The 18,159-nt window shown below is 58.4% G+C and overlaps 1 protein-coding gene across 2 annotated transcripts in view; it reads left to right on the plus strand.

Annotated features, from left to right (window-relative positions):
- KLHL25 (kelch like family member 25) overlaps positions 1-9,742 on the plus strand; it is a 34,287-nt gene extending 24,545 nt beyond the window's left edge. For both annotated transcript variants that reach the window (XM_027068003.2, XM_053223589.1), the window contains 2 exons: positions 385-2,189; positions 8,028-9,742. In XM_027068003.2, the coding sequence (XP_026923804.1) occupies positions 396-2,165 (1,770 nt within the window). In that variant the 5' untranslated portion in view covers positions 385-395 and the 3' untranslated portion in view covers positions 2,166-2,189; positions 8,028-9,742. The remainder of the gene's footprint in view (positions 1-384; positions 2,190-8,027) is intronic.
- Positions 9,743-18,159: the final 8,417 nt, after the last annotated feature.

Consider the following 18,159-nt stretch of genomic DNA (forward strand, 5'->3'; position numbering starts at 1 on the left):
TAGAAACGGGCCACGGGAGCCTCGGCCCCAGAGGGCAGCTCGAGGGTGGGATGTGGCCCAGGGCACAGGCTACTTAGCACCGCCCCGACCTGCTATCTGCTTAGTGGCCCAGGGACACCATATTGCACGTTCTCTTGTCCCGGGGTGGGCAGCCACAGCTCACAGCCACCCAGACGTGGCTCATCTCCAGGCCAGAGACGTTCGGTTCCACAGCTGGTCTGAAATCAACAAAAGCAATCTCTGAAGGGCAGAGGTCAGACCAGCCACTGCCACCCGCACGTTCTCTGGCCAAGGGGAGGGGGCGGAGCTGAGAGAGGAGGGGCTGAAGGGTGAGCCAGCACAGGGCCAGCCCCTCTCACCTTGTGTGGCCTTGTCCCCTGGCAGGTCGCCTCAGCATGTCGGTCAGCGTCCATGAGACCCGAAAGTCGCGGAGCAGCACGGGGTCCATGAACATCACCCTCTTCCACAAAGCCTCCCACCCCGACTGCGTGCTGGCCCACCTCAACACCCTGCGCAAGCACTGCATGTTCACGGACGTCACGCTGTGGGCAGGCGACCGTGCCTTCCCCTGCCACCGCGCCGTGCTGGCCGCCTCCAGCCGCTACTTCGAGGCCATGTTCAGCCACGGCCTGCGGGAGAGCCGGGACGACACGGTCAACTTCCAGGACAACCTGCACCCCGAGGTGCTGGAGCTGCTGCTGGACTTCGCCTACTCGTCCCGCATCGTCATCAACGAGGAGAACGCCGAGTCTCTGCTGGAGGCCGGTGACATGCTGCAGTTCCACGACGTGCGGGACGCCGCCGCCGAGTTCCTGGAGAAGAACCTCTTCCCCTCCAACTGCCTGGGCATGATGCTCCTGTCGGACGCTCACCAGTGCCGCCGGCTGTACGAGTTCTCGTGGCGCATGTGCCTGGTGCACTTCGAGGCGGTGCGGCAGAGCGAGGACTTCAACAGCCTGTCCAAGGACACCCTGCTGGACCTCATCTCCAGCGACGAGCTGGAGACGGAGGACGAGCGCGTGGTCTTCGAGGCCATCCTGCAGTGGGTGAAGCACGACCTCGAGCGGCGGAAGGTGCACCTGCCCGAGCTGCTCCGCAGCGTGCGGCTGGCCCTGCTGCCGTCCGACTGCCTCAAGGAGGCCGTCTCCGGCGAGGCCCTCCTCATGGCCGACGAGCGTACCAGGCTCATCGTGGACGAGGCGCTCCGCTGCAAGACCAAGATCCTGCAGAACGACGGGGTGGTCACCAGCCCTTGCGCCCGGCCGCGCAAGGCAGGCCACACGCTGCTGATCCTGGGGGGCCAGACCTTCATGTGCGACAAGATCTACCAGGTGGACCACAAGGCCAAGGAGATCATCCCCAAGGCGGACCTGCCCAGCCCCCGCAAGGAGTTCAGCGCCTCAGCCATCGGCTGCAAGGTCTACGTGACCGGGGGCCGGGGCTCCGAGAACGGGGTCTCCAAGGACGTGTGGGTGTATGACACCGTCCACGAGGAGTGGTCCAAGGCGGCGCCCATGCTGATCGCCCGCTTCGGCCACGGCTCTGCCGAGCTGGAGAACTGCCTGTACGTGGTCGGGGGACACACGTCCCTGGCAGGCGTCTTCCCGGCCTCCCCGTCTGTCTCCCTGAAGCAGGTGGAGAAGTACGACCCCGGGGCTAACAAGTGGACCATGGTGGCCCCGTTGAGGGACGGCGTCAGCAATGCCGCGGTGGTGAGCGCCAAGCTGAAGCTGTTTGTTTTCGGGGGGACCAGCATCCACCGAGACATGGTGTCCAAGGTCCAGTGCTACGACCCCTCGGAGAACCGGTGGAGCATCAAGGCCGAGTGCCCCCAGCCTTGGCGGTACACGGCGGCCGCCGTGCTGGGCAGCCAGATCTTCATCATGGGCGGTGACACCGAGTTCACGGCCGCCTCCGCCTACCGCTTCGACTGTGAGACCAACCAGTGGACGCGGATCGGAGACATGACCGCCAAACGCATGTCCTGCCACGCCCTGGCCTCGGGCAACAAGCTCTACGTTGTGGGGGGCTACTTCGGGACCCAGAGGTGTAAGACCCTGGACTGCTATGACCCCACGTCGGACACGTGGAACTGCATCACCACGGTGCCCTACTCGCTCATCCCCACTGCCTTTGTCAGCACCTGGAAACACCTGCCTTCGTGAGGAGCGCATGCAGGGCCCAGCCAGGTGAGCCACCAGCACCCCGGGGCCCGGGCCTGCTCTGGGTCAGGGTCACTGTGTCCTTCCAGGGGACAGTGGATAGGGCAGCAAGTGGCTGGGTGCTCCGGGACCCCTTTCTGGGTCTGGAGCTACAGCCTAGCTCTGCCCCTTGCTTGCAGTTGACCTTGAGCAAAGCATGTCAGCCCCCTGCCACGTGGAGACAGCCACCTCAGACAGGTGTGGTGCTTCCCAGACATGGCTGCACGTCAGAGTCACTGGAGTCCTCAGACAACACCACGTGGAGTTGAGGCCAGCCGGCCAAGTGCGAGGGCAGTCTCCACATAAGGGCATCCTCTTCACGGTCACGGTCAAGTACAGGGAAGGGATGCAGATTGAGGTCAGCCAAGGACAGAGACGAACAGGGCAGGGTCCTCTCCCCACGCGGTCAGGATGGTGCCACTGTGCCCACATCAGTGGCTGACCGTACGTACAGAATACTCCCCAGCGGGAAGGCTCACACGGGCTCAGGTGTCCGGGGTTTTTACCGGGGCCCCATCACGTAGGCTCGACTGATGGCCCACGTTGTTACTCTGCCTCCAGGTCAGCTGGTACAGCGTGACCCAGAGCCCCTTTCCTAAGTCACGCAGATGTGCCCACCCCAAATCCTGCCCTAGGTGGAGACAGTCTAATGGGTATGACCCATCATCTCCCAGAAGCCAGGGGCAAAGACCAGACCTCTTTACAACACGAATGCTAAAGCCCACACCAGACCCCAGACCAGGTGACTCTAGCGTGTATCCAACACGTGAGTAGCACCCCGGGGACCTGTGAGGAACATGATTGATGGGCAGAGCGCTCAAGGGGCCAGGGGGGTGCTGGAGCTGTGGGGCCAGGCCCCCGGTGGAGGCAGCGGGGTGCTCCTGTCCTGCGAGGTGGTGAGAGGCCACCTCAGCGCGGGCGGCATGCCGAAGGAGGGAACCATGGCCGGGCAGGACGGCTGCAGAGCGCTGCCCAAGGTACTGCTCCTACCCTTGTTCTCAGTGCCATTATTACAGGAGATCCTCACCCAAGGGGGAGGTGACACTGGATGCTGGGGGCTAAGGGGCACAGGTGCCATTTGGGGGGATGGGGGGACACAAGGAGGGACTTGCCCAAGGCCTGAGGGCAGGTGCAGAGTCAAGTGGAGGGAAGGACCAGCTTATCCAGACTGGCCTCTTTGAGGGGCAGGGTCAGTGCCAGTCCTGAGGTTGGATCAGGGTGTCCCAAGCCAGCCTGTCAGGGAGCTCAGGAATAGGGGCTGGTGGGTTTGTAGACACAAGGGAAAGGTTTGAGTTCTGGTTCCATCCTCCTTGGTCAGGCCCTGGGGAAGCCAGGCTGTGTGTCCCAGCCCTTAGTCCTCCTCCTGGACCCCTCACACCTGGGACAGGAGCAGCAGGTTCTGGGGTGGGAGATCCCAGGCTCTGCCTCCAGCACAGGCCAGCTCTCCTTACCCAGGAGGGCTGGTGACCAGTCACAGCTCTGAGGCTGACCCGGAAGCCTCTGCACCCCCCTGGCAGCTCTCTGGCAGCTCTGAGAAATTGGCCCTCAGGCCAGGTGCCCCCTTCAGTGCAGCTCACAGAAACCCCCTCAGGAGCCAGCCTGGACTGAAAACCTAATTTGCTCCGTGACATGGCGGCTGCTGGCCTGCATGCCGAAGGCTGTGCACAGCAGAGCGGTTCCGACTTCGCTGGGACTGCTCCTCCAGGCGAGCAGATGCTCCAGCCAGACCAGCGTGGCCAGGCCTTCAAGGCCTTGACGGGGACAAGCCAGGCAGGCCCAGGTCGCATCGCCTCCTACGTCCAGGGTGTTCGGACCCCCAAAAGCCAGCCTAGATAGATAAGGGCTTCCGAGTTGTCCTGTTTTGTTTTAATCTACTCCCTCCCTCTTGGAGAGAAAAATCTGAGCGGCCCAAGTTGTTGGTCCCCTGGGGCACAAGCTTTAAGAGAATGGTGGTGCCTCCTGTCACCGCCCCCAGTTCCTCCACTCTGGGGTGCTCACCTGTGGAGCCTGAGGGCTTCTCCCGCTGGTGCTCACCCCTCCCCACGGACCTGACTAGTGGTTCATCCCCATGTGGGAGGAGGTGGGGGCAGGCCAGGGGACATAATGAGCCCTTTACCTCTCCAGGAGTTTCCCCCATTCCAGGGACACATCGTTCCTTGGTTCTGGCTCTTACTGGCTGCTTGACCCCAGTTACCTAACTCCCCTGAGCTCATTGTTGCCATCTCAAACACAGGAGTGAAAATTATGTTACTCACAGTATTTGAAGAGGCCAAGTGAGGGGCGGGTTGAGAGTTGGCGCTTATGTGAGGCAGTGATGCAGAAGGATGGTGGCCGTGATGGTTTGGGGATGCTTTGGGCGGTGGGGGCCCTCTCCACGTCCCTGGGCTAGCCCCTTCTTCTAGAAGGGTCCATCGCCCATAGTCACGAGGCACGTTGTATGTGCACATCTGAGTGCAACAGGGGCCTTGTCCCTCCAGTCCGGCCCAGTCCGTGGTGGGGGTGCTGTCGTCAGCCCCATCTCCAGGATGAGGAAGCAGGTGCAAAGAGGCTGATTGCCCAAGATGGAGCCGGTCCTGGACGGGACCAGAACGCCACGCCTGGGCCCTACCCTCCCAGAGCCACGCTGCCTGGTGAGACTGAGCAGCTCCAGCCTGCACGTTTCCCGAACTCCTGCACCAGCAACATCTGCATCAGAGGCAGAGGGCCTTTTTAGCCTTCAGCTCTTGTCCCGCATCCCAACCGTCTTTTTACGTGGCCCAGCAGCCCACCAGCCAGCCTCCCCGCAGTGCCTCTGGGGCCTGAGAGACGGCCCCTCCCGAGGCTCTGCCCTCCAGGCTGACCCTGGGTGGTTCCCGCGCCCTGCACTGCCCTGCTTCAGTTCAGCTCCGCCTGCCCTCGTCAAAGGCAGGGCGGACCTCCGGAACCAGCCCCAGTGTCCCAGCCAAATCTACATATGTGGGTGATGGCAGGCCCCGGAGCCCGGGCTGGGTTACCCTGGGTTACTCACCGAGTGTAGATCAGCCGCGAAAGTTCTTTTTCTCTCCCACTGAGTCCCCCTGCCCCCATCAAGCCCTTTAAAGGCACAGCCCTTGCCCTCATGTCTCCTCCCCTGACCCCCACCCAGCATGTCGTGCAGGCATCCAGGCCACCAGGAGCTCATCTCTGCACAGGCATTGTTAGGCCCCAGCCACTTGGGGTGTGGGGGCGGAGGGGCCTCCAATCCCAGCTCTGGGAAAGGCTGAGCTGGTTAGTCCCCCTCGGGGCCCCACGAGGGGCTCAGTCACTGCCACCAGAGGGCAATTCAGCACATTCTGTCCTGCCTTCAAAGAAATCACCACCGAGAGGAAATCCCAGAGCGCAGACCTACATGGACGGGCCTGGTGTATTGAGAAAGGTGCCCGGGCAAGAGTTCAGGCCTCTTGAAACACATCAGCTCCGTCTGTCTGTCCATGCATCCATCCATGCACCTGGAGTCTTCACTGGGCTTGTGTTTACCAGGGTTGGCCCCATGCCTGTGTGCGGGCAGGGTGACCATTGATGCCCTGTCTCTGCAAGGTGGAGGAGTGTCCCCTCTCACAGATGAGGAGACTAGGCCTCAGAGAAGCACCTGCCAAAATTTGGGGTGGCCCATGGCTGTCCCAGTCTGGAGGCAGCTGTGTGGGCTGGGAGGGAATTCAGGAGCCAGCCAGCGTGGCTCCCCAGTTCCTCAGCCTTTCAGGGTGCCCCTAGGTGCAGTCTTGTCTTCAGCAACAAGGGACAGCCCAGAGGGGCCCCCGTTCCCCAGGTCAGGGTCTCATGGTGTGGGTGGCTCAGAGGTTTGGTTTGGGGCAGCAGTGGGGCCCTGCCTAGAGGGGAACAGCACCCTGCCCCATCTGCCTCATGCGTCCGGAGGGTGCGGGGCAGACAGGCCCAAGGTTTAGGTTTGCCACCTTAAGAGTATCTCAGGGTCCTAGAAGCCTCATGACCCAGCTTCTCGCTTGTGAAGGGCCTTCGCCAGCCCCGCTGAGGGAGCAGTGGCTGCTCTGCCTACCACCTGGGGAGTGCTGACCCCACAGAGCTCAAGTCAACCTTCTAGAAGCCTTGGCAGGGAGGGAGGGAAGGTGTACCCCACTTGAAAGAAGAAAGCCCCACGGATTCCAGTGCTGGCTTGAATTTTTAAATGTTACTTGAGTACGTGCAGACTGACAAGTAGGTAAAAGCCCCTTATGTGTGTAGTTCTTACACGGCTGTGCAGTGGACACGAGCATGCTGGTTAATAGAACCAAAGCTCTAAAACCAAGAATGGCGTCATCATTCGTTGATGTTCTGCAGAGAGCGTCTTGCCTCTTTGCCTGTTGGCTGGAAGGACACGCAGGCTTTCTGGAGGGCTCCCCCTGCCTGTGCCAAGGGCTGGCTTATCTGTGCCTCTCCGGAGCCACCGTGACACCTACTTCGGGCAGCTCATCATGCTGGCCAGACATCATCCGTGTCCCAGGCACAAATGGGCCTGCTTGGTTAGGGCCACCTCTGAGCCCACGGCCCTTACGGCGCTGGCCAGAGGAAGTGGCATCTGGTGTTGAAATGGTGCGTGGACGAGCAGGATGCCCGAAAATCCTCTGGAGAACTCCCGGCCCCCTCCGCACAGGACTCCAGAGAACCTGCTCATAGACTACAGCCCCACCACTGTCCCAAGAGCTTCCTCTTCCTCTGCCTGCTGGCTCCAGCCGAGGGTGTCCCTTCCTGACACACGTCCACAGCCACATCTCCACGCAAACTCACGCAGGGTCATGCTGAGCTGTTGCAATGGGTTATGCTTTGAAGATGACCGTGATGGCCAGCTGCTGGGTTCTCTTACCTGCTCCAAGGAGGTTCTGCACAAAGCCTTCCGCGTGCATTAGACCACATCATCCTCTCCGGGAGGCTGAGATCCATCCCCTCGTGTTCCCCAGGAAAAGCTGAAGCTCAGAGAGCGCAGGCGCTGCATTGATTGGGAAGCTGGTGCTGGAGTGTGAGCTCGGTGGCCACAGGGTCACCCCTCATTCACCACCATCAGCCACCACAGCCTATATCATGGCCCAGGTCGATGGGCTGCACAGTGAATGTCTGTTGAGGGCGTGAATGAATGTGCTGGCTGCCACCCACAGCTGGCCCGTTCTTCTAACCACATGGCCGGCCCACCCCTGCTTGCCCCCTACTCTCTGACCAGGTCTGCCCTCTCGCTGTTTCCACCTCACTGGCCTACTTTATTTCGATTTTCAAATGTGCCAGATTCCTACCTCAGGACCTTTGCACATGCCGTCCCTCCTGCCTGGACTGCTGTTTCCCCCTCTGGCAAACTCCTGTCCATCCTTCACATCTCAGGTTAGATTATTGCCACCTTCCCATACCCTCCACCAAAATAAAGTCCTGGTTCTTACCCATAATTTTTTGTTTTTCATGCATAGCACTTCCGTCAACTTGTGATTACTGTATGCACTTATTGGTACAAGCGTGCAGTGTCTCCCACCTGGGGGATGATCCAGGAGACGGCAGCTGGATTTCTTTGCCCTCCTGTCCCCCAGGGCCTAGTGTGGCACCTGCTGGCTCATGGGTGTGCCGGGTATGTGGTTGGAGTGGCTGAATGGACAGGTGGGTAGTTCCCCTGTTCCAGGCGGGGAGACCAGGGCTCAGGGCCGCAATGCTGGTAAACGAGAGAGCTGCCTTCTCACACCCAGGCCTTCTGTTGTCGGGCCCCAGGCTCTAGCCCCTCACAGTGGTCTCTTGATTATCACTCTGTTCCAGGGTAGGACAGAACCATGTGGGCATGATTCATACTCTGTCTCCCTCCCTCCCTCTTTTCCTCTGCAGACTCCGTGTGTCTGTCCCCACCCCGCGGCCGCAGCCCTCACCGCCAGAGTGGCCCTGACCCTGTCTGCCACTGCAGGAAGCCCGGCCCGGCCCCACACCAGCACTTGAAGTGGCCGGAAGCCGGCCCCACCGGCTCTGGGAGCAGCATTCTCGGGGCTGTTGTGAGCTTTAGACAAGGGAAGAGAAGCTGTCTCGAGAGCCCTGTGTGTCTGCCTGAGGCCTTGGCCTCTGTGAGGTGGTTTGCAGGGGAGAGGACCTTCCAGAGGGGCGTGGACCGACCCCAGGACTCCCTCGGCCTTGGGGCAGAGACACACCCGCAGAGTCGTGGCCTGTTGCCGCAAACCCCGCTCGGGGGGCTGAGAGGAGCCCTGGGCGGGCTGGGGTGGGTGGCACCAGGCAGTCACACAGCACTGGCAAAACAGCCTTTGCCTCGTCGCCCTGCTGTGACCGTAATGTCACCCAGCACGGGGTGTGTCGGGTCTCATGGAAGCCGGGTCCACCAGGACTGAGAGCAGAGCTACCTGGGAGAAATGAAGACACACTGTGTAGGGGGCAGAAACCCATAGGGTGACCTCATGGCACCTGCAGGACTTCGTTAGCAAATGGCCCCGAGACCCCCCAGCGTTAAAGCAGAAACCTTTGTGCTCCCCTCCCCGGGGTGGGGCTGTGCTCTCTGTGACCTACCCACCTTCCTCCCAGTCAGGGCAGCTGTGCCAAGTGCAGAGGGACACTCGTGCCCCATCGCAGTGGGACTCAGGGGCCTGTGTCCTGTTAGACGAGGGTGCCCCCCTCAGAGCCTGCCGGTCCCAAGAGGTGGCAATGACCCCATCACCTCCCGACAAGACCGTGAGGGCCCTTAGACCCGGAGCAGGTGTGAGCTGGGGACCCCAGGGTTACCTTAGGGCACCCACTCTGGAGCCCACCAGCATGGAGGACAGCAGCAAGGCCCGTGACCCCCGGCGTCCAGCTGGCCGGTTTGCTCCCTGAGCTGCAAAAAGCAAGTGTGGTCCCCGAGAGAACTGCCAGTCCTTCGCTCATTTCTCCACCTCCCCAGCCACTGGGTCCCTCACCGGCACATCCCCAGTATCTGGGGTTCTGGAGGGGTCAGCTTGCACCTGGTGTTCGGGCTTCTGGCTCATCCCTTGCCAGTCCCCGGGGCACCACTGGAGGGGGAAGGGGCCTGCACCAAACCTGTGGCTTCCCCGGCCGCCTGCCAGCTGCCTGCTGTCCGCTCGGTGCTACTTGGCCGGTTCAGGACTGGGGCCCCGGAGCGGGCTGAACTGGTGGTGGGGCCACATCACAAAGCACTTGCTGTCTGTGGTCTAGCCCTGCCCCCTCACAGGACCTCTGTGCTGCCGCTGGGCCTGTAGGCATCTCTCGGAGGCTAGGTTGCCCCCCACACCGGAGCACCGGGCACTGGGCATCATCGATCGGCTGCCACTTGGGGAAAAGCTGGAAGCGGAGTGCGTTCCCGGGTCCCTTGGAGGCCGCAAGCCCTTCCACAGCAGAGGCTGGCCTCCTTTGCTCCGGGAGACGGCTCCACCAGGGAGGCCGGGAAGGCGGGTGGCGGGGAAGCCGCCCGCCGGAGGCCCCGGGCTGCAGGACAGCCAAGGTGGAGTGACCACACTTCGCGCACAGCACAGCGGGCCTTGCAGTGGTGTGTCCCCCGAGTTGTGTTCCTTCTGTTTCTAACTTAATAAAAGAGCTGAGAAAAATCTTGAAATCTTGCTTCTTCCCCTGGGTGCTGGGACCAGTCTTCGGACCCAAGGCGCGGGCAGACTTGGATTTGGCCCCACTAGCCGGGGCTCGAAGTTACCCCCCACTCACTGGCGTCTGCCCCTCTGGTGAGTTGGGGGGTGCGGAGACCCCCTCCCCAGGGACCCTCCGGCACCCAGATGAGAGGTTCCTTTCCTCGGATTATTTCAGCAGCAGAATCCAGATTGCTTTCCTGAAAAGCCCCTGTGAGGGGAACTCTAAATGCACTCATCTCTGTGAGCCCCGGTCGAGGGGTAGGGTGGTGTCATGGCCCCAGGGACCAGCATTACTTAGCCCAAGGTGGCTTCTCTGACGCTCCTGTCCCTGATGTCCCTTTATGAGCCTTCGCGGCTCATGTGAACGAGGGGACAGGGCAGCGGGTGCTCGGAACCTCGGCGGTATGCAGGCCCCCGGAACCGAAACTGACCTTTAACGGCATGAAGAGCTGATTCAGATGCCCCAGGAGTGTCACAACTCATTTCTCACCAGGTTCAACAAACATCACTTGAACTAGTGAGTCGATCTCAAAAAGATGGCACACTTAGAACAGCCGAGCAGAGACGCCCTCCCAGCTGCCTCCGCGGCCCCCAGGCACAACCCTGGGAGGGACACCCAGCCCTCATACTGCCCACTCCTGCCCCTGTGAGGAACCAGGCAAGAGGTTGAAGCTCCTCCCCACTGGCTCACACTGGTAGCGGCAGGGGGCAGAACCAGCTGGCTGTGGGTCTGACTGTGTGTGTGTGTGTGTGCGTGCGTGTCCCCAGTTCAGTGATGGCAGGGCTAATGGAATTGAGGTCAGGTTCTGTAAAGCACTAAATACCACACTGGGCACCCGGAGAGCCTGGCTGCAGTGAGAATGGCTTCCATCCTCCCAGTGGTGGATGTGGGATTTGCACCCAGTCTCTGGCCAGCACACCCAATTGCATTGGTTCCTTGGACACCCAGGGGCCAGACCGTGTCTGGGATGGAGCTTTGGGGAGGGGAGCCCATCAGTGATGGAGTAAGAAGTCCTTGGGAGCCTCGTCTCAAGGTGACTGTCAGAGCATTTATGTTGTAGTTCCTGATGTGGAAAAGTGGACAGGAAGGCCACGGGAAGCACTGTCAGCCTCCCCGGGGCCAGGAATGGTGGCCGATTATCCCTCCTCCCAGAGCGGGAGCCGATGAGGGGCAAGCCCAGACCACCAACCCCAACGCCATGTGGAGACCATCCCTGTTCAACACCCAAGGCTGTATGTAAATCCTGCTGGGGAAAGAAGGAGCCTTGCAAGCAGCAATTATCTTTAATGAGGCAGCTCAGAAAGAGCTCTTCTGGGTTGTCAGTAGGTGGGTATTTTGTGCGGTAAGAAACAAAGTCCATCGTCCCAGCCCCTGCCCCACAGGAGGGGAACAGTCTTCTGCAACAACACAGGTGGCCTAGGAGGTGGCCGGCTTCCCCAGCGTGGTGCCCCACCTGACCTTCCAGCCTCTGGCCACACAGCACCTGCTGGCCTTGTGCCCTGCCCCAGAGGCAGGTGTTCCCCGGGGCCGATTTCCAGCAGGGACACCAAGCTGCTCTGGCTTTTCACCTGCTTGGTTGCCACCTTGGGCTGTGGGCTTGGGTTTGGACAGAAGCTGTCAACCTGGGATTCAGGATCGAATTTGGGTCTGTGCGCTTGACTGGGGAAAAAATTAACACCCTTAACTTTAAGAATCTCTTGATGACAGCACTTTCTTCAACTGGGAATGTAGGGAAACACCCCACTGGTACCAGCAGCCTCCATGACTCTCTGGATGCTTTCATGGCATTACAATCATAAATACCTTGAAGTTACACAAACTCATGACTGTGTGTGTCCAAATTATAGTAATTCTTTGGCCACCAGATCACGTTACTAATGTGTGAGTAGAGAAGCATGGACGTAAAGGTACAGGTTATAAATTTGGTTTCTAAAATATTTCATAGGTGTTCCAGGCAGAACCGTGTCCCCAACTCCTATGTTGAAGTTCTCACCAACCCTCAGTGCCTTAGATAGTAGCCATTTCGGAAAGAGGGTCTTTGCAGATGTGATCAGTTAAGGTGAGGTCATAGCAGAGTTGGGTGGGCCCCTACCCCAATCTGACTGGTGTCCTTAGAGGGCAGATGTGGACACAGGCCCACACACGGGGAATGTTGAAGCTATACCCCACAGGCCAGGGCACTATCAGAAGACAGCAGAGGGGCACCCGGGCAACTCAGTCGGTTAAGCCTCCAACTTCTGCTCAGGTCATGATCTCGCAGTTCGTGGGTTCAAGCCCCGCGTCGGACTCTGTCCTGACAGCTCGGAGCCTGGAGCCTGCTTCAGATTCTGTGTCTCCCTCTCTCTCTGCCCTCCCCCGCTCATGCTTTGTCTCTGTCTCTCTCCCTCAAAAATAAATCAACAACAACAACAAAATCAAAAAAACGAAAAAACATAGGAGAGGGGCCCAGGACGGACTCTTCCCTAGTGTGACAATAGCATGGGCCTGCCAACACCTTGATCCTGGACTTGCCTCCAGAACTTCAAGGCCGCACATTTCTGTGGCTCAAGCAGTCCTTGCAAACTAATGCAATAGGTTTCCCCCTTAGCCTGCATGTTTCCACTTACCTACTTAACACCATTCCTCTGAGGAGTCCACAGGCTTCACCCGCTGACGCGGGGCTGGAGCACCGACAAGGGTAGGGTTGGAAGCCCTGACCTAGGGTGAGCCGAGGGGTGCTGGGTCCTGTCCAGACAGGCTGCCATGCCTCTCTGCTCATTGGAGGTACCCCAGCAAGGACTGCAGTCCTGCAGGGTGCCCTCAGCCCAGGACCCACGCTTAGCACAGTAACCTCATGCCTTCCTGGTGTCCTGATCCGGGAGGGAGCCAAGCTGTCAGCCCAGAGCCCGACTCAGGACTCGAACTCACAAAACCTGAGCCAAAATCAAGAGTCAGACGCTTAACCAACTGAGCCAACCAGGCGCCCCCCACCCCCCAAATGTTTTTTTCATTATCTTTGTGTTAATGTTTATTCATTTTTGAGAGACGGAGACAGAGTGCGAGCAGGGAAGGGGCAGAGAGAGCGGGAGACAGAGAATCTGAAGCAGGCTACAGGCTCTGAGCCGTCAGCAACAGAGCCCGACATGGGGCTCGAACCCACGAACCACAAGACCGTGACCAGAGCCAAAGTCAGATGCTCAACCGACTGAGCCACCTGGGCGCCCCCCAAATGACTTTTAAGGTCAGAGTGCAGTGTAGTTTTAATGGAAAAGACACAGGCTTAAGGTCAAAGGGCAGGGTCTTTGCCAGCTGACACTCTGGTTTCAGAGCCAAGCAGATCCCGATTACAACCTGCCTTGTGCAAGATATTCTCGGACTTGGCTCACCTGAGCCACCCACCTGGAAGCATAGTTGGGGGATTAAACAGGAACACGTGGATTTCTTTCTTGCCTTATGGGAGAGATCTGCGAGTGAGGAGGAAGGAGTGAGCCAGCCGCTCCCCCTCCAGAACGGTCTCCGCTTCGGGCTCTGAGGGGGACGTGGGATGCAGCCATGGGGGAGCGCGCTTGTCCCTGGTCCCCGAGCTCTCCAGGACGTGTTTTCCCGTGTAGGCCCGCAGAGGTCATTGCCTGCAGACGGAAGCTGAGTGGGACAGAGTGGAGGCCTCTGCACGGAGGGCCAGGTGCAGACGTCCACCGGGAGAATTTGGGGTTTGGTGGAGAGCCTGGCGAGTTTGTACCCGGGTTTGCCTGGGGCTGAGGGGCTCCCAGGATGTGGGAAAGTGACATACAGACCAGGACAGGGGCTCACCCCACCTGTGTCCCCTCTGCTGGCCCCCTGGGCTGAGGGGGCCTGGCTCTGGAGCTGGCCTGGGCGCTGTGGCTGGAGGCTGGCAGCGATTCAGGGGAGAATGACTAGGCCTCACCTCCCATGCCGCCCCCAGTACATACCGGCAGCATGTCATGGGCAAACCCCAGAACCTTTCAGATCTCGCACCTATAAAGAGGGCCGGCCACGCCCTCACGGGGTTAATGACACAGGCTGGTGTTTTCGAAAGCTCCCGGGGTGATAGGCCCCTGCAGAAGGGCACTCAGTCCCTGCTTCATTGAGTTGAATTGGGGAGGATTGGACTGCCTTCCCGGCCAATTACTTCATCTAATTTATGGACCAGCAGCTTTGTGCCAGGCACAGGGCTCCATGCTGATGGCTGCCGTCCCCCCAGGGTCCAGCGACCCAGCCTTCCCGGTGGGTGACAAGGCCCCACAAGCTCTCACCCCATCTCTGCTGCCCCAGTCAGGGCGGTCTGCAGACAGACTCATCGCTGTACCCAACCCCCCCACCCCCCAGCCCCATGAGCACCCAGGGCTGCCTCCCAAGCAGTGCAGCCTGGGCAGGGGAACAGGGGAGGTGGGAGCAAGAGACAGGCTTCCCCCTCACTCCCCCACCCTGTCTCCTGGGATGAGCTCTGCTGGGACAACAGACCCTCATCCAGACACTGGCTCTGAAGACAAAGCATGCTCTGAGATTTCACGCAGTACATTTCAACTCCGTAAGAACTTTATGGGTTTTTTAAATTTGTTTGTTTGTTTGCTTATGTTTATTTTTGAGAGAGAGAGATTAAGCACAAGCAAGGGAGGGGCAGAGAAAGAGAGGGACAGAGGATCCAAGGCAGGGTCCGTGCTGACAGCACCAATGGGGGGCTCGAACTCATGAACTGTCGGATCATGACCTGAGCCAGAATCAGGAGTCAGATGCTTAACCGACTGACTCACCCAGGTGCCCCCAACTCCATAAGAACTTGAGAAGGTAACTCTGCCCTCTGTCTGCTTTGGAGAGTGGATGCTGGTGCTCTGTGTCACATCTCTGGGCTCCTCCTATGGCCTTGTCACAGACTGGGGGCAGGACACTGTGTTTGGTCTTTCTTGCTGTCCACCTCCCCGCTGCTCAGGGAAAGAAGCAACATGTGAACCTGACAGGTGAAATGTTACCCAAAAGCACAGCTGCTGAGGTTGGGCTGTGAGGCTGTGCCCTGGTGGAGGGACCCGCTCGGGCTGTCGGCTGCATTCTGCCCTCCACGCTGGTGGGTGGCACGCCATTGGCTGCTGTTTCTAACTCACACTGATGCTCCCTGTAGGCCAGCACCGTCCTTGCCGCATCTGTGCCTTCCTGGAGGTCTGAGCTGTGCTCAGGTCAGCATGCCTTGTCCCCAGGAGCTGAGCCCCCGGGTTGCACAGGGCAGGGTGGTGGGGACACACTGGGAGTCAGGCCAGCTGGGATCCAGCCCTCCTTGTACCCAGTGACTGTCCTTGGGAACGTCGCTTTGCTCCTCTAGCTCAGTTCCTCATTTGCTATAAAAGTGGGGGAGGGGCAGAATATTGATTGTCTAAAGGATTAAGTTGAATCTGGTAGATAAAGAGGTTACTAGGCGTCCTTCAACAACGTCCCTTTCCTTTGCTCATATAAGGTTGTAACTGAGTAATTTGTGCATGTTAGAAGAGAAATTAACTAGAAAGAGAAAGCATTCCGGATTCCCTGAAGAGTCACAGGAAACTCCATTAGCAATACCCATTTCCCTTTTAGCCCTGGCTGCCAGGAAACCCAGGGCCGACTGCACGTGTCAGCACAGAGGCTAGGATTTCCCTCCTCCGGGCACTCTGGGTGCATCCTCTTCCTTCTGCCCAGATATTCATTTCATGAGCCCCCTGTGGAAATGGTCAGTGCAATCACAGGACCTCAGCTTCTGAATGCAAAGTGCACGGAGTCATAAGAAACTTGCTGGGGCTTCTTCATCTTGAGACCTTCCTCCCTGGGAAGCTGACTGCATCCGGAAAGAGTGATTCCCTGTGCTGTCCGCAGGGACGGCCCCCCTCCAGGTCCAGGCCTGTGTCTGGTGGCTAGTAGAAGAGGGCTCTGGTCGGCCACAGCTTTGCCCAGAGCCCGTCAAGCATCGAGGGGCCAGCAACTCACTCGGGGGATCTTCCCCCAGGAGACCTAGGCCATCTCTGGGTGCGAGCACAACTCCCGCAGGCCTGTCAGAGCAGGAGCCCTGCAGGCAACTGAGGAGGCGTTTTTCCCTCTCCAGGTGAGGGAGAAAGGGCAGAAGTCTCCCATCCCCCTTGGGAGCAGTACCTGCTGCATGGTCCCCAACGCTGGGGGAGGCATCACAGTGGACACAAGCTGGGACAGTGGCAGGACCCCTGTGCACACGCTCTCTCCCCAAGACTCAGCCTTGCTGGCCCTCCTTTACCACCCTCCCTGATGGGCTGTCCGTTCACTGCACAAGAGAGAAACACCTGTCCACTCCTGGGACCATTCTGCCGTGGCACCCGCAGTGCAGAAACCTCAGGGCCACTGAAGGCATGTGCTGAGAACAGGCAGCACTGCGGGGGAGGTTGACGGCAAAGTATAAGGTGACCCAAGAGTATTCCACTGACCGATGCAGAGCAGGGCTCCACATCTGTGTGTCCTCCTGTGCAGACATCCATCCATCCATCCGTCCCGCTTACCTCCCTACTTACCAATCTGTCCAGTTCTCAGCTTGAATCACAATTCAAAACCAACAGTTGTCCCTGTGCTGACAATTGGATTTAAACTTAAAAAACAAAAAAGATATATATTTTTTCTGGTGGAGATGAATTCTGAATTGGCCAATTTGCCAACAAGGGTTGGCTTGGCTAATTAGGTTACACAGTAGGCATTTTCTGTACATTGAACAAGTTAGAGCTTCATCCTTAAATCTGTTTAAGGCAGGTAAACAGTTTGTCCCAAATCATACACTTTGTATCTGTTAAGCTTGTGATACTACTTTAGAGATCAGCTTTTTTTTTTTTTTAGTTCATTAATTTATTTTGAGAAAGAGTGAGCAAGAGGAGGGGCAGAGAGAGAGAGGGAGAGGGAGAATCCCAAGCAGACTCCACACCCTCAGCACAGAGCCTGATGCAGGGCTCAAACTCACACACCATGAGATCCTGACCGAAACCAAGAGTCAGATGCCCAACCAGCTGAACCACCCCAGGTGCCCTGGGATCAGCTTAAAAATGCAAGACGTAGCAGTGCCTGGGTGGGTCAGTCAGTTAAGCGTCTGACTTCAGGTCAGGTCATGATCTCATGGTTTATGAGTTTGAGCCCCGTGTCGGACTCTGTGCTGACAGCTCAGAGCCTGGAGCCTGCTTCCGATTCTGTGTCTCCCTCCCTCTCCCTCTGCCCCTCACCGCTTGCTCTGTCTCTCTCTCAAAAATAAATAAAACATTAAAAAAAATTGTTTTAATGCAAGAGGTAGATGAGTGCTCTAGATTATTTTGAGTGGGGGGGGGACACCTGGCTGGCTCAGTCTGTGGAGCATGTGACTCTTGATCTTGGGGGCATAGAGCTTACTTAAAAACAAAAACATGCTGAGCATGTAAAATTATTTTAGTGGGACATGTGACTAAGAAGTCTGATGATCACTACCAGGCCCTGGCCAGCGCTAGGCTGGGACTCAGGCGATTTCTTCTGTCCCTCCGGGCCTGTGTGAGGCCCACACCACACTGGAGGGGGGAGGGTGTGGGGGGAAGGGGGTGTATACAGGCCCACCACCACACAAGACCTACTCGGTACTGGGTGCCACCCCGGGGCGGTAAGAGGAGGCAGGAAGGCCAGCAACAAGAAGCTGGCCGGACGCTGGTTCCCACGGGCTCCCTGCCAGGCGGAAGACTGGCCTGCTGAGTGCTGCAGGCTCCTTCCAGAGGAGGCCAGGCCGGGGGTTGGGGGTGGGGTAGCATGGAAGTCTGTCCCAGCTCAGGTTAGAAAGGGGAGCCCTGAAGCCCACAGGAACACATTAACTACATTCCTGAACGTAAACTGCTATGTGGCCATTAAACAGAGTAATTTAATGACTTGGAAAGTTGCTCATGCTATATCACCATGTGGAAAAAAGGAAGGATCATCCTGTTTCGTAAAGTAAACCGTGTGTGTTCATAAAGGAGAGACTGGAAGGACATATCATGTTGTGAATGGGATTTATTTCTAGATGCTCGTTATAGGTGATTTTTAGAAACAGCTTTATTGAGGTGTGATCGATGTATAACAAATTGCACATATTTAAATTGTACAGTTTTAGGGGCGCCTGGTTGGCTCAGTCGGTTAAGTGTCTGACTTTAGCTCAGGTCATGATCTCATGGTTTGTGGGTTCGAGCCTCGTGTCGGTCTCTGAGCTGACAGCTCGGAGCCTGGAGCCTGCTTCAGATTCTGTGTCTCTCTCTGCCCCTCCCCATCTGTGCTCTGTCTCTGTCTCTCAAAAATAAACGTTAGGGGCGCCTGTGTGGCTCAGTCGGTTAAGCGTCCGACTTCGGCTCAGGTCATGATCTCACGGTCCGTGAGTTCAAGCCCCGCGTCGGGCTCTGTGCTGACAGCTCGGAGCCTG

The sequence above is a fragment of the Acinonyx jubatus genome, chromosome B3, assembly GCF_027475565.1.
Source record: "Acinonyx jubatus isolate Ajub_Pintada_27869175 chromosome B3, VMU_Ajub_asm_v1.0, whole genome shotgun sequence".
NCBI classification, from domain to species: Eukaryota; Metazoa; Chordata; class Mammalia; order Carnivora; family Felidae; genus Acinonyx; species Acinonyx jubatus.